This window comes from Lactuca virosa, chromosome 4 (assembly GCF_052849685.1).
Source record: "Lactuca virosa cultivar CGN04683 chromosome 4, Lactuca_virosa_CGN04683_v6, whole genome shotgun sequence".
Lineage (NCBI taxonomy): Eukaryota > Viridiplantae > Streptophyta > Magnoliopsida > Asterales > Asteraceae > Lactuca > Lactuca virosa.
This window is the reverse complement of record NC_136429.1, coordinates 79839139-79852849: the sequence shown is the minus strand read 5'-3', so window position 1 is coordinate 79852849 and position 13711 is coordinate 79839139. Positions and strand designations below refer to the sequence as shown.

General features: G+C 37.9%; 1 protein-coding gene across 1 annotated transcript; it reads left to right on the top strand.

Moving 5' to 3' along the window:
- The first annotated feature begins 5261 nt into the window (after positions 1–5261).
- LOC145105702 (beta-hexosaminidase 2-like) lies at positions 5262–7289 on the top strand. The gene is made up of 2 exons (XM_079042786.1): positions 5262–6096; positions 6196–7289. Exons 1-2 carry the CDS (start codon positions 5316–5318, stop codon positions 7137–7139), a joined length of 1725 nt encoding a protein of 574 aa, XP_078898912.1. The 5' UTR covers positions 5262–5315; the 3' UTR covers positions 7140–7289.
- The last annotated feature ends 6422 nt before the right edge of the window (positions 7290–13711 follow it).

Here is a 13711-nt window from a genome sequence, read left to right as displayed (position 1 = left end):
GAAACATAGCGGTGAACCTCTCCCAGGTCACCGCGGCAAGCTCTGCAGAAGAATAGTGCGCTGTCACAAACTTCCACCAGTCCTTCGCTCCCAAGCGAAGCTGGTTCAGCGCGAACCGAACTCTCAGATGCTCCAGACAAGAACACGTGTAGAAGCATCCCTCGATGTCAGAAACCCATCTCATCGCAGCAATCGGATCCTGCGTACCGTCAAACTCTGGTGGCTTCGTGTTGCTGAACTCCCGGAACAGCAACGCATCACCACCCTGAGGTCTAGCAGCAGCAACAGCTGCGGTAGCTGCAGCGGCTGCAGCCTCAGTAACCGCTGCGTATCTCTCATCAAAGGTCTCAATCAATGTGGTCTTAATAGACCCAAACATCTCCGGAATCTCTGCACGGATAGCCGCAGCCACCTCCTCGTGGATCATCTGACGAAGCTCCTCGTCACTCACACCGCTGGTCTCTGGTCTGTGGTGTGTCCCAACCATGATGTCTCTCTGAAATACAACATAAAAAATATCAGAGACCCGCTCGAGCATACTCGCACTCGATAACTCAACCCTACTTGCTCTTCACTACCCTAAGGATTCTTACTTGGACTGCGCACTGATCCGATGTCTTCAGTAGTACGGGCCCAATACTACCGTCCACACCGCATCAATATTCACCCCAAGTCCTCCTCCTAGGATCCCAAATCCCAAGTACTCTACTCTCACTATGCATAGGCTACTCTCTAGCAGACCTCTCATAAGCCCATCGCTGCTATCTTCTCACTCTCAAGCATCTCCCAGCAGCAAAACCCCTAGGCTAAGGCATCACGAATCAGGCCACTCTAGTCCTAATAAGAATACCTAGCCTACTCTAGCATGCATAAAATATCATATCATATCTCATAACACATAATATAAGGGTATTTTGGGAAATCACCGTTCGGGCGCTAGCTGATCGTACACACTGCTCTGCTCTGCTCTTTTCAAAACCTTTTATTCCTTTAGAAAAATTTTGTTTTATTTCGAAAGATTTCTCAAATCCTCAGTTTGAGTTCAAATGCGCCCGAAGGTGCATCCGAATCCCTCAAACCAAGGCTCTGATACCAACTTGTAACACCGTAAATTTTAAATCAATTTTTCACTTTTAAAAGTGTAATTTCATTCATAAATATTCTCAAATCTCAATGTATCACATATCAAATCCATAAAAACACATCCCAAGATCGAAATGTATAAAAACTCCAATAGTGTGTACTCATCATGCCGGCGCCTTCCCGCGATCCTCACTGGTACCTGAAACACATAACACAAAACACTATAAACATAAATGCTTAGTGAGTTCCCCAAAATACCACATATAACACATATTAGCCACTCGAGGCTATAACTCTGTGGGCCCACTGGCCCTAACTCTGTGGACCCTCTGGTCCTAACTCTATGGACCTTCCGGTAACTCTGTAACTCTGGAATACACACAGCATAAATCACATAGAAATAATGCAGTGCAACACATCACATACATAGCATACAAGATACTCTGTCACATAACTCTAATTACCACTCAAGGTAAAGTATAGTGAGAAGACTCACCTCGGGTAACTCGGTAAATCTCGATCCCGGAAATACTGATCTAGCCTCCGCCTAATCACATAAAATAATTACTCTAATTAATACGACTCTCAAAGGCTAGTCTATTCCCTCTCTAAGTTCTCTCAAGAGGGTAAAAGACCATTTTACCCCCCTCCAATGGCTTAATAGTCCAAACATTGACTAGACTCTAAAAGTCAACGAAAGTCAACGGTCAACTTTGACCAGACTCGTCGAGTGCACATAGGTGACTCGGCGAGTCCAAGCGTGTCCTCTGGGTCTTTCTAAACCTCACTCGACTCGTCGAGTGAACCTTCCACTCGACGAGTTACCACTAGTCATGAATCGCGGGGTAACCCGACTCGACTCGTCGAGTCCCCTTATGGACTCGGCGAGTCCCTTCCATGGCAACACTCAAACAACTTTTTGAGGTCAGATCTGCTTCTCCAACTAGTAGATCTAACCTTCTAGCACTCAAAAGTCACGTAAAGGTTCAAACTTTATGTTCATGCAACAGATACAAAGCCATGAATGGAGAAATATCCCTTAAAATGATAACCTACTCTCAAAACCCTCATGAAACATCATAAAGCTGGAAGGTTAGGACTTTTTGGACCTCTCATGGTCCAGATCTAGCATCTACACCACTTTGGGGCATCACATGCTTCAAGATCCATCTCAAAAAGATGCAAGGAGCCCTAGATTCAAGAAATATATCAAATACACGAATTGGGAAAGGATTTGTACCTCCAGAAGCGAGTCTTAGTCTGAACAACACAAATCCAAGCTCCATAATCGATCTAGCTTGGTCTTTCCCACTCCTTCTTGCAAGATTACACCAAAAGGATGAAGAATTAGCCTTTCCCTTACTCTCTAAGCTCTCTTCGCTCTCTAGGGTTTCTCAGGGGAGTAAGTGGCCGCAAATGAAGGCCATAAGGACCTTTAAATAGGGCACAGGCCCAAAGATTTAGGGTTTTGTCACCCGCACAGACTCGTCGAGTCACCTAGCCGACTCGTCGATTCCATTCATTAATCCAGTCAGCGAATCGCGACCCTACTCGAAGAGTCTAGGCGTCAACTCGTCGAGTCCCTCCCTTTAACTCAAAAACAAAGATTAAAATAAAATACCTGGGAATCCGGATGTTACAGTAGCGGAGCCAGGGTAAAAGTAAATGGGTATCCCAAAAAAATCATGTAATATACATAAAAAAAAATTGCAATTTCATTAGACATAAAGTTCAACTTCTATAACAAAGTTACATTTTAAAGTTCGCCTCTTCACTCTTTCATTTTACGAAAGCGAGTAATTAGATTGTGGTTCTTGTGGTTTTGGAGTATGTTCATTAGATTGTGGTTCTTGTGATTTTGGTATAGGTTTATTAGGTTGTGGAGCTTGTGTACTTTCATTAGCCTTTTTTTTAAGTTCCTTCACTATTGTTGTCTCCAACATCTAGTTGTCTTTTGAAAAAATTGTTAATAGCAACCTACAATCAAAATATATCAATTATAAACTTGATTTCAAGTTTCAACAACAAATACCAACCTACAATCAAATTATCAAAATATACCAACTATAAACTTGATTTCAATTTTCAACAACAAATACCAACCTAGAATCAAATTATCAAAATATATCAACCATAAACTTGATTTTAAGTTTCAACAGTAAGTAATCGCTAATTATTAACCCTAAGTCTCTAATCTAACAATCCTAATTGGTAATTTTTAATTTTTCAACACAATGCCAAAAAACTGAATTTCAACACAATCGCTAATCACTAATTTTTGTACTTACTTGCTTCATTGTCCACTTTAAACGATAATCACCCACCGCCAGCGACAAATCGCTGGCAGAAAAAAGGAAGGCAATAGCAACTGCAACGGGCATGAGTTGCACTGCCGCAGGGGGGGGGGGGTGAGGGGGAGTCATAAGAAGTCGATTGGTTTGCTGAATTGCTAATTTCCGATTTTTCTAAATTGTGTGTGTGTGTCATTAAACTAATTTTGTGTTAGGAACTTGGCCAATTGTGATTAACAAGTTTGGACCACTTATGAGACTAGTTTGTAATTGAAATTACCATTTAGAAATAATAATAACAACAACAATGAGGAAAAAAAACCCTCATGGTAGTCCAAATTATTTTTCAAGGTATCACCGCAACATAAATGAAATTTTTCGAAAAAAACTATACTATTGAAATTTTTTTTGAGGGGATCCCAGGCTCCAAGGTGGACCCGCCCATACTCAGTCCACTGTATGCATTGTAATTTTCCTATATATTCATTGATAGTGAGAATGAGACATGAGGAAAAATAAATAGTTTACATATATCATGTATGACTATATGAGTATAAATATGATTTCCTCGATGCCAAGAGCATACTTACGACAATTATAGTCCATCATCGCATGAAACTCTAGTGATCCCTTACAAATACAAATAGGAATAGGAATTTATGTGGATCAGATTCAAAGCTCTATTGTTATGCACTTATGCTCCAAAGCTCTATTGTTTAGGATTGCTACAAAGGCATACTAGTTTTACAACCTTGAGTCAAAAGGCTCAACGAGTCAACGTCAACGTAATGCACGCAACAACTGCCTCAACCAAAAGCTTCACATATATATACTGAGACTAGAAACATGTCTTCAAGCGGATTCATAAAAAATTAAAACTGGGGTCCAAGATAAAGATTAAACATATTCCTAAGAATCTTACAAAATTATATCCTCAAAAAATTGGATTATCAATTATTTAGTTTGTTTAGAAAGGGTCCTAGGAATATTCAAAGTTCACATTCGGCTCCTTCATCTTTTAATACAGTAAAATATGCCCCCAAAAATTAATAAAATAATAGAAATCCGGCAGTCGAAAGCACTTCAAGAAAACCAACGCAATCCACTGCTCGCCGGCACTAGTGGCCGATTAACAATACATGTTCTTATATAATAAAATTAAACAACTATTAGATATTTAAATTTTAAGGTGAATTAAAAAATTAATTTAATGTATGTTTGTTGATTGGAAAAAAAAAATTGTTTATGCTAGCTTGTATCGTTATCATCTACATGAATAAAAATTAACATCATTTATTACTATTCCGTACTATCAACATTAAATAAACATCTCCATTTATTACAAAATGTTAATTTAAACATCATGATCATATCATATGGCTTAACACATAGCAAATCATCATGGAATCATACTCCACGTATAATGATCATTTCATATGGCTTATCAAGGGTGCTGCTAATAAGACACTCATTAGACACCCTCTCATCATTTTTATAAAAAATCAACCTATAATAAACTACTTGTAATCAGTTTTTCCGGAAAATAATGCAATTTCAAACAATAAAAATACTTCAAAATTAATTAGTGTTTTCTAAATGGTAAAAAGGGGTGTCTTTTTAGCCAACCCCCTTATCAATCCATACGCATCACGTGATGTATTATAAAATATTTGCAAGTACTTTTAAACAAATTAGCCTTACAAAACACTTTATTAGCCGATTAATCATCATTTAAAAAAATACACAATTAATTATATGAACTAAACACAAAATGCCAAATGGAAGAAACCAATCAGAAAAAAAAGATATTTAAAAGCTAAAACAAATGAAATTTCGGTCGTTCCATTGACTTGTTATATCTTAATTCAAAAACTATATAAACTTATCCTCTCCATTCTTCTATTCATCACTCATCACACACCTTACTTTTCATAACCAAAAATGAATACCAATAATTTTTCCACTATTTTTAACTTACTATTATTATTTCTCACTTTGGTTCCTTCAATCTCAGCCGTTGGATCTCCGATTAATATATGGCCCAAACCAAGATCCTTCATCTGGACCACCCCACAGGCAATCCCTTTCTCCCCATCTTTCGCCATTACTTCTCCGACGCACCCCTACCTAACACCGGCGGTTAACCGTTACCTCAGCCAAATCCAAACCGCTAACTACAACCCCTTACTTGCTCCGACGATCAACTTCACCACCTCCCTACCGTTACAAACTTTAACGATCACCATATCAGATCTCAAAGCAACGCTCTCCCATGGCGTCAATGAATCCTACACTCTCACCATCCCGTCCAAAAGCACCTCCGCTACTCTCACGGCGGCGACGCCTTGGGGAGCTATGAGAGGACTGGAGAGTTTCTCGCAACTAGTATGGGGAAGCCCTGCTCGAGTGGCAGCCGGATTGGTGATCTCGGATTGGCCTATCTTCGAACACAGAGGGATTCTACTGGATACTTCAAGGAATTACTATGGTGTTGAGGATCTTTTGAGGTTGATTGGAGGTATGAGTGCCAATAAACTGAACGTGTTCCATTGGCACATAACGGATTCGCATTCGTTTCCATTGGTTCTGAAATCGGAACCGGCTCTCGCCGGAAATGGATCGTATGGATCGGATATGCAGTATTCGACCGAAGATGTAAAGCGGATTGTACAATTCGGGTTGGAACACGGCGTTCGAGTGATTCCCGAGATCGATATGCCAGGTAAAATCTCGTTTTTGATAAATGTGTCAGTGTTCTTTCATGTTCTACAACCACAACCGATCGATGTAATCAATGGCTTCTTTTCTTATCGTTTTGCAGGGCACACAGGGTCATGGGCGGAAGCTTATCCGGAGATCGTAACTTGTGCTAACATGTTTTGGTGGCCGGGAGCAGCGGAAGACCGCCTGGCAGCAGAGCCAGGAACCGGCCACCTGAATCCTTTAATCCCCAAAACGTACGACGTCCTGAAAAACATCTTCACAGAACTCGCAACTCTATTTCCAGATACATTTTTCCACGGCGGAGCCGATGAGGTGGTTCCCGGATGTTGGAAAACCGACCCCACAATCCAAAAGTATCTTGCTAACAACGGCACTCTCAGTCAAGTCCTCGAAATTTTCATCAACTCTACCTACCCTTACATTCTGTCACTCAATCGCACTGCCGTCTACTGGGAGGACGTTATTCTCGACGGCGAAATCAAGGTAAATCCTTCGATTCTCCCTCCGGAAACCACCATTATGCAGACATGGAACGGCGGCCCCAACAACACGAAACGGTTGGTGTCAGCGGGTTACCGGACAATCGTGTCGTCGGCAGATTACTATTACCTGGACTGCGGGCATGGCGATTTCACCGGGAATAACAGTATATACGATCAACCACCAGGCACTGAACAAGGAAACGGCGGATCTTGGTGTGGGCCTTTCAAGACATGGCAGTTGATATACAACTATGATATAACATATGGGCTGACGGAGGCGGAGGCGAAGTTGGTTTTAGGTGGGGAGGTGGCTTTGTGGTCGGAGCAGGCGGATGCGACGGTTATTGATTCAAGGATTTGGCCAAGGTCGTCGGCAATGGCGGAGGTGTTGTGGTCCGGCAACCGTGATGAGGCGGGGATGAAGAGATCTGGGGAGGCGACGGATAGGTTGAATGAGTGGATAAATAGAATGGTGAAGAGAGGGGTGAAGGCTGAACCGATTCAACCGCTTTGGTGCATCAGAAATCCTGGCATGTGTAATAACGTTATGACTGCTTGATTTTTTTATTTTTTCAAAAATCATCTTCTTTTAAGTTGCGTTTTCGTATTATGTGATTGAAAAATTCTAATTGAAAAAGAATGTTTTAGTTCTTTTATTAACATTACTATGTAAGTTTAAGGCCCGTGTTAATGAAGTGTATTTTTGGTATTTCCTGGAAAAATCATAAGATCACTAGATCACAACGACAAACAATCCCCAAAACACATTTCAATGTTTTTTCTTGAATTTTTATAAGGCTAAATGCAACAAATAGCAATGAACATTCATTCCTACTTTTTCCATATTGATTCTATGACAAAAAATTGCAAGAACAATGATATTATTGGTAATCAAATATAAGTGCATTGTTATTATGCGTTAAAAATAAAGTATGTTGCCTATAGTGGTACAAATGGTAAAGTGCATTGCTAATTTCTGCAATTTACACATGTATAAATAACCATAATAAAAAAAATTACATATATCAACCTCAATATGTGGACATTTTGGTAGAATTGTCAATGTATGGTGTTTTAATATGTAAAAATAAAAGTATGTTGCTATTATAGAAATATCAGTGAAAGTATTAATTGTTCAAATATCACATCACCCAGGTGACACTTTACCTGGGCCCAGGGCCGGTCCTTTGGTTTATGATGCCCAGGGCAAGATAATAAAATAATGCCCTTATTTTTTACCGAATCGTCCCAACATATTTATAATTAAAAAAAACAAATATACAAATAACTTATACTTCAAGAAAATGCATATTAATACAAACAAACACAATCCCAAATGCATAAAGTGTCATATGGATGAAGTATTTAAACTCATGCGTGTGTTATAAGATTTAATAACATCAATATTATCAATCACCACATAGAAAAACACAAAATCTTTAAAAAAAATACAATTTCAAAAAGTATTATTTGGATATTATCAACAGTTTAATAAAAATTGAAATTTCAAACTTGCTTCTTAAAACAACAGCTTAATAAAAAGTGGATAATATTTAATAAGGATGGACATAGAGATGCTTGTCAAAGACATCAAATTTACAGAACAGAACATAAATTATCTTGAAATTATAATGAAGATACCTAAATAAGCAAGATTTGTTGTGAGAATTGTCATGAATGTTAGCAGATAAAACAAAATTTTACCTGAAATTAGTAGAGCAAAACTAATCATGATCAAATTTCAACATCCAATTCCATTGTTGATAATGTACTACACGTTTCCTCCACTAAAGAATATTCATGTACCTGATTTCAATTGTCCTTTCATCATCGAATACATATATTACCATTTCATAGCAAATCAAGAAATCTATCCAAAAAAACATTATTCTTGTATAATATTAATCGGCCCAGTTACTCTTATGATTAGCAAAATAATTTCACCCAAAATTTGAAGAGGGGTTGTCATTGAAAAAAAGTACTCATTCACATCATGCGAAAATGGATTTACGTAAGACCTGCCCGTACTAATCAGCAGAACTATAGACAATTAGCTAAATATTGATTACTACATAAAGGTAGACGAAGACATTCATATGCATACCTGCCACTGTTGACACTGGAGAATGTAGATTAATAGAGGATAGAAGATGAACTAACAAATCAGAAATCACAAAAATTATCCCAAACCCCATCGCTTTCAATCACAATGAGATTTTCAAAAAGAATGAAAGAATTGAGAGCATACGGTATGGGCAACGAGAAGTGCTATTTTTGCTGATGTGGCACCTCATAACTTAGTCATAACAAGATGAACACCACCCCCTTCTTGTTAAGAGGATGTTATGGCATATCATGTTGTGACGAACACAAGATGCAACGAGAAGTTTAATTGGTTGGTTGTTGCCTTTATCAACCAATCAAATCATTTTCTTTCTTTCTCTATCTACTTCTTAACATGTTATAACATGGGGAACACCATTTCCCCCTTGGTGTTATGGTGGTGTTATAGATGAGGTGGCATATGAACTTGGTGTTATAACGTGACCCATACCTAATGCTCTGATAACTTTAATTAGCCCGGGAGAACCTTGCGTTTCTTTAAGATATGAGATCAACGAGACCTTTTTTGAATCGTTTTCCGCAGACATCAATCTCCTTAGACGCCTCGTCTTCTTAAGCTGCAATTATTACTTATTAGGCGTGTTTTTCTTGAGATTAAGAAGTCATAAGTGTGCGGCGTGCCAAATGTGATTTGCAACTGCCGCCTTCAGTTCTTTTACGTCTTTGGACTTATGCGGTGCCCTTTTCATTAGGACTTTTCAAGAGATTTGAAATAGTTGCAACTGACACAAAACGGTCGACTTTAGTTTCCTTTTTAAATTAATTGCACACAAGTTCAGACAAATGTAAATGTTTGTATGAACTTTTAAGGTCACAAGTTTTGGAATATTGCTCATGATTCCGAGTCTAATAACAGCCAAAAAGGTATAATCTTCTACAAATATACACTTCAATTTCATGTATGTAAGTGAATCTGTGCATTTTTAGGGCTAATAACACAAAAAGAATTTTGGGTAACTTTTTCATTGAAAAAAATATATATTAGTGGTTTAACTACAATATTGCACACCATATAATGGGTGATCTATAGTTTTCTCTTATTATAGTAATTCACATAGATAGTCCACGATAAGAATAAAAAGGTACCATTTTACAAACAATTAAAATTGAGTCTGCTTGAATGGTTGCCTGTTTGGTAATACAACACATTGGTCCTTTTTCAAGCTTGTGATTAGTTTACCAAGTAAGTGTCAATAGAGTTTATATTTTATAATCAATGAACAAGTATAAGTTAAAGCAAAATTTGACTTTGAGGGTCAAATGGAGTAATTTCTATTTTCAGAATTCCTACTGACATTTTAACGTTTGAAAGAAAGTTTAGATCGTTATGTTAATCACTTTAGTCAAGGGGCAGTGCGAACATCTTTTTCAAAATAATTGCATAATCATGCCATATTTATGAATTCGGCAACAAATTATTTGACTAAAAAGTCAAAAGGTATCTTATTTTGGAGTATACTTTACAATGTCTTATGTGCCTTAATACTAAAGGCAAGATGTCATCACAGTCGGAAAACATAAACCTAAGTTTTCATGAATGCAAATAAAAACATTTTTGGGTCCATGATAATAAATAAATGAACAAAACTTTTTTGATTATGGAAGCCAATGAGACTACATTTCATCTTGAAATTGCTAACAAGACTTTACAATTTTCAAGGATTTTTAGAACTATTTGCCGAAACGGAAGCAGGAAAGATAACACATTTATGTTCAGATGTAATGAATATATACCGTTTTTCAAATTTTACAAGAAGTAGGTTATGGGAAAGTGACAGTAAACATATAGGGAAACATACGTTTAAAGTAAAATATAAGCAACGTTGAAAAGTTCGAAAACATCAATCAATCATCAAATCATCAGTAGAGATACAACAGAGATCAATGGCGACATGTTTGGCTCTGAAATTAAGGTTTTTTTGTGGATGATACTCTATGTTAATTCATCATGCATTCAAGATCATATTCTTTCAGTTAAATGACATTAGATGTCAGCATTTTCACACTACCGCCACATGTTTAGCACAACACCATATTAACAAAACACAGGAGACGTAAGTTGAAGGAAATGTATTATCCATGCATACTGATATATGTCTATTCCATTAAAAAGTTTTTTGTTAATAGTAATTAGTAGTTTTGATTCAATTGATCTTATAAAACATCCCAAAAATACAGCCCAAAAATTTCGTTTTTAAATCATTAATAAACTGTAATTATCATAGACCATGTCTTAAAATAAAGTAATATATGTCATCATATCAAAATCTAATATCAATTATCAGTGTAAATCTCCCAGGCTAGAAAATTACGGTGTGTGTCATGCGATCATCCCGAGCCCTTCTCTTTGCTAACTCAAGTACCTGAAACCAAAACTGAAAACTATAAGCACGAAGCTTAATGAGCTCCCCAAAACTACCACATACCATACAATAACACTTATAACACATATTGGGCCTTGCCTACTGCATCGGGCCCCGCCCGGCATCGGACCGAAGTCCGACATAAATTGGGCCCCGCCCACTGCATCGAGCCCCGCCCGGCATCGGACCGAAGTCCGAAATAACTTGGGCCCCGCCCAGCATCGGACTGAAGTTCGGAATAAACTGAACATAACATAAACATGAACATATAACATAATCACATATACTGCATCGGACTTGCTCGGCATCAGACCGGAGTCCTGAACATATAACACATATCATAAACATGCATGAATCACGAAGACATCAAGCATACATAACTACTTCTCGGGACCGCCACGACATCGAACCGAAGTCCGGAACTACTATCATCTAAACTGGACGGCATTGTGGCCGTAGACCCGTTCCTACTGGAAGGAAACTCACCTCACATTGTTGAAGTCCTGCTGACAAAACCCTAGCTTCTGGATGACAGATTCTCGAATCTGTCAACATCAAAATAACACCCAAATTAATAATTGGGTTCCATCACACTTATACTCATAAGTTCATGCTTGGGGTAAAAGACTGCTTACCCTTATCTTAGCTTGATTAAAGCCCAAGGCCCAATCCCAAAGGCCCAAAAGTCTAATAATGGACCAAGGCCCAACCATGGCCCATCTATGGCCCAATTTTCCCAATTGGGCCCAATCCCCTTACATAGGCCTTACCCTTAAGCCAATTAAATTATTCTAGGTCCAATACTTGACATTCTGATGGTCAAATATCTCATGCTCATCAAGGCCCAAACTATAGCCCATCTATGGCCCAATTTTCCAAATTGGGCCCAAACCCATTACATCGGCCTTACCCTTAAGCTCATTAAATTATTCTAGTCCATATGATTGTCCTTGAATGGCCCATTATTAGCCCAATTGATGGGTTTTAGGTAAAACAAATAAACTAGAAAAACAATTCCTAAGTTCACATGCAACCTACTTTGGATCTATGTTTTAACTATTGAACATATAACTTTGAATTGCAAAACAAGAACCCTAGAGGAGGAGGCTATTTTTGAAAATAACTAACTAGGGTTTAAGAGTTACATACCTTTCAATTGTTATAGCAAACAATTGTTAATCCTCTTGAACTTGATCTTCTTGGAAGCCTAGCTCCACAAATGTAATGCCTCTAATGGAGTCACACCCAAAAGCTAGCAAGAAGGAAACTTGAAGGAGAGAGAGAGAGAGAGGGTATGCAATTTTCGGCCCTAGGGTTTCACTAAGGAAGGAGTGGCCGAATTTAGGAGCTGGGAGGCTCCTTATATAGCTGAGGGATCTAGGGTTTAGGGAAAACCCTAATACTCCTTTGCTTAGGGCCTAAGCTAATCCAAAGGCCTTATCCAAAGCCCCTTGGACGAAATCCATAGGGTTTCCCCTATAGATTTCGTCCACCTCCTTCCAAGGAGGTTCTGGAGCCTTCCACTCAACTATCTGATAATTGCAAACTAGTCCATACACTTTATAATTAATACTTTTAACCCCAAAATTAATTCTGATTAATTTCTGGCTAACTATTAATTAAACATAATGATTTCTAATTAATATATTAATCTTTTAACATATTAATAAATCATTTATATTAATTTATTAATCTTATAAATTAATATCTCTCCTTTCATAATTTCCTTGTCCAGTTGCTAGGTTTGAGGGCAACCCAAAAGGACTGTGTTGCTATCAATTCAAGTACATACCAATTATAGTTATGGGCTTAGACACCTAATCCAACAGTCTCCCACTTGGATAAGTCTGTAACTATAATTGCTAGTATGACTTCTAAATTTGACCAGCAAATTATAGCTTCCAAAAGCTGCTGCTGAACTCTGACCCAGTCAGTTACATGTCCTAAGATAAGTGATCATATAATCCTTCGTTCTGCAAGATATCCCCACACATAAGACATGGAATGTAATCAATCTCTTTGTCCAGAATCTATGTTTCCCGATTTCTGATTTGTGAAGATGTAGGACTTCTAATCGAACACATCAATTTAGTCCTGGCTGGGCCCAGCACATAAGTCAACACCAAATCATCGAGGGGCCCAAAGATATCGCTTTTCCGGTTAGGGCAAAAGGAACGAATAAACTTTGACTCACATTCTTGTATCTTTTACTCATCAAATTATACATGTCAATACATTTTATAACACCAAGTTACTGATGTGTTTTCGTATCACCAATGTATAACCGACTTTGTAAATTACAACTCATATATCTTCGTTTCAAGATTATAAGATATTATCGTCTCAGTATTACTCGTGATGAATTCCATGAAGTGATACTCTGAGCGAGGGTTTATCCAATACTCAAATCTCTATTTCTAAGTACTCACGAACATTGCAGCAATTCTATTGCTATGTCTAACTCCCTTAGACAATCTGCAATCCAATTCATGACAGTCTTAGTTCACTACTTACTTCCAAAAGTACGAGCGACTGTGGAGTTTGAATAATTAAATTATTCGGGAAGTAAAATATGCAAAAATGAAACACAATAATAAACAATTGACAAAAGGCAGTAAACAAACTCATAAATAATACTTTATTA

Coding starts and splice junctions, on each gene's coding strand:
- LOC145105702 (XM_079042786.1), top strand. CDS start 5,316: ATGAATACCAATAATTTTTCCACTATTTTTAACTTACTATTATTATTT. Junction 6,097..6,195: donor TCCCGAGATCGATATGCCAG/GTAAAATCTCGT, acceptor ATCGTTTTGCAG/GGCACACAGGGTCATGGGCG.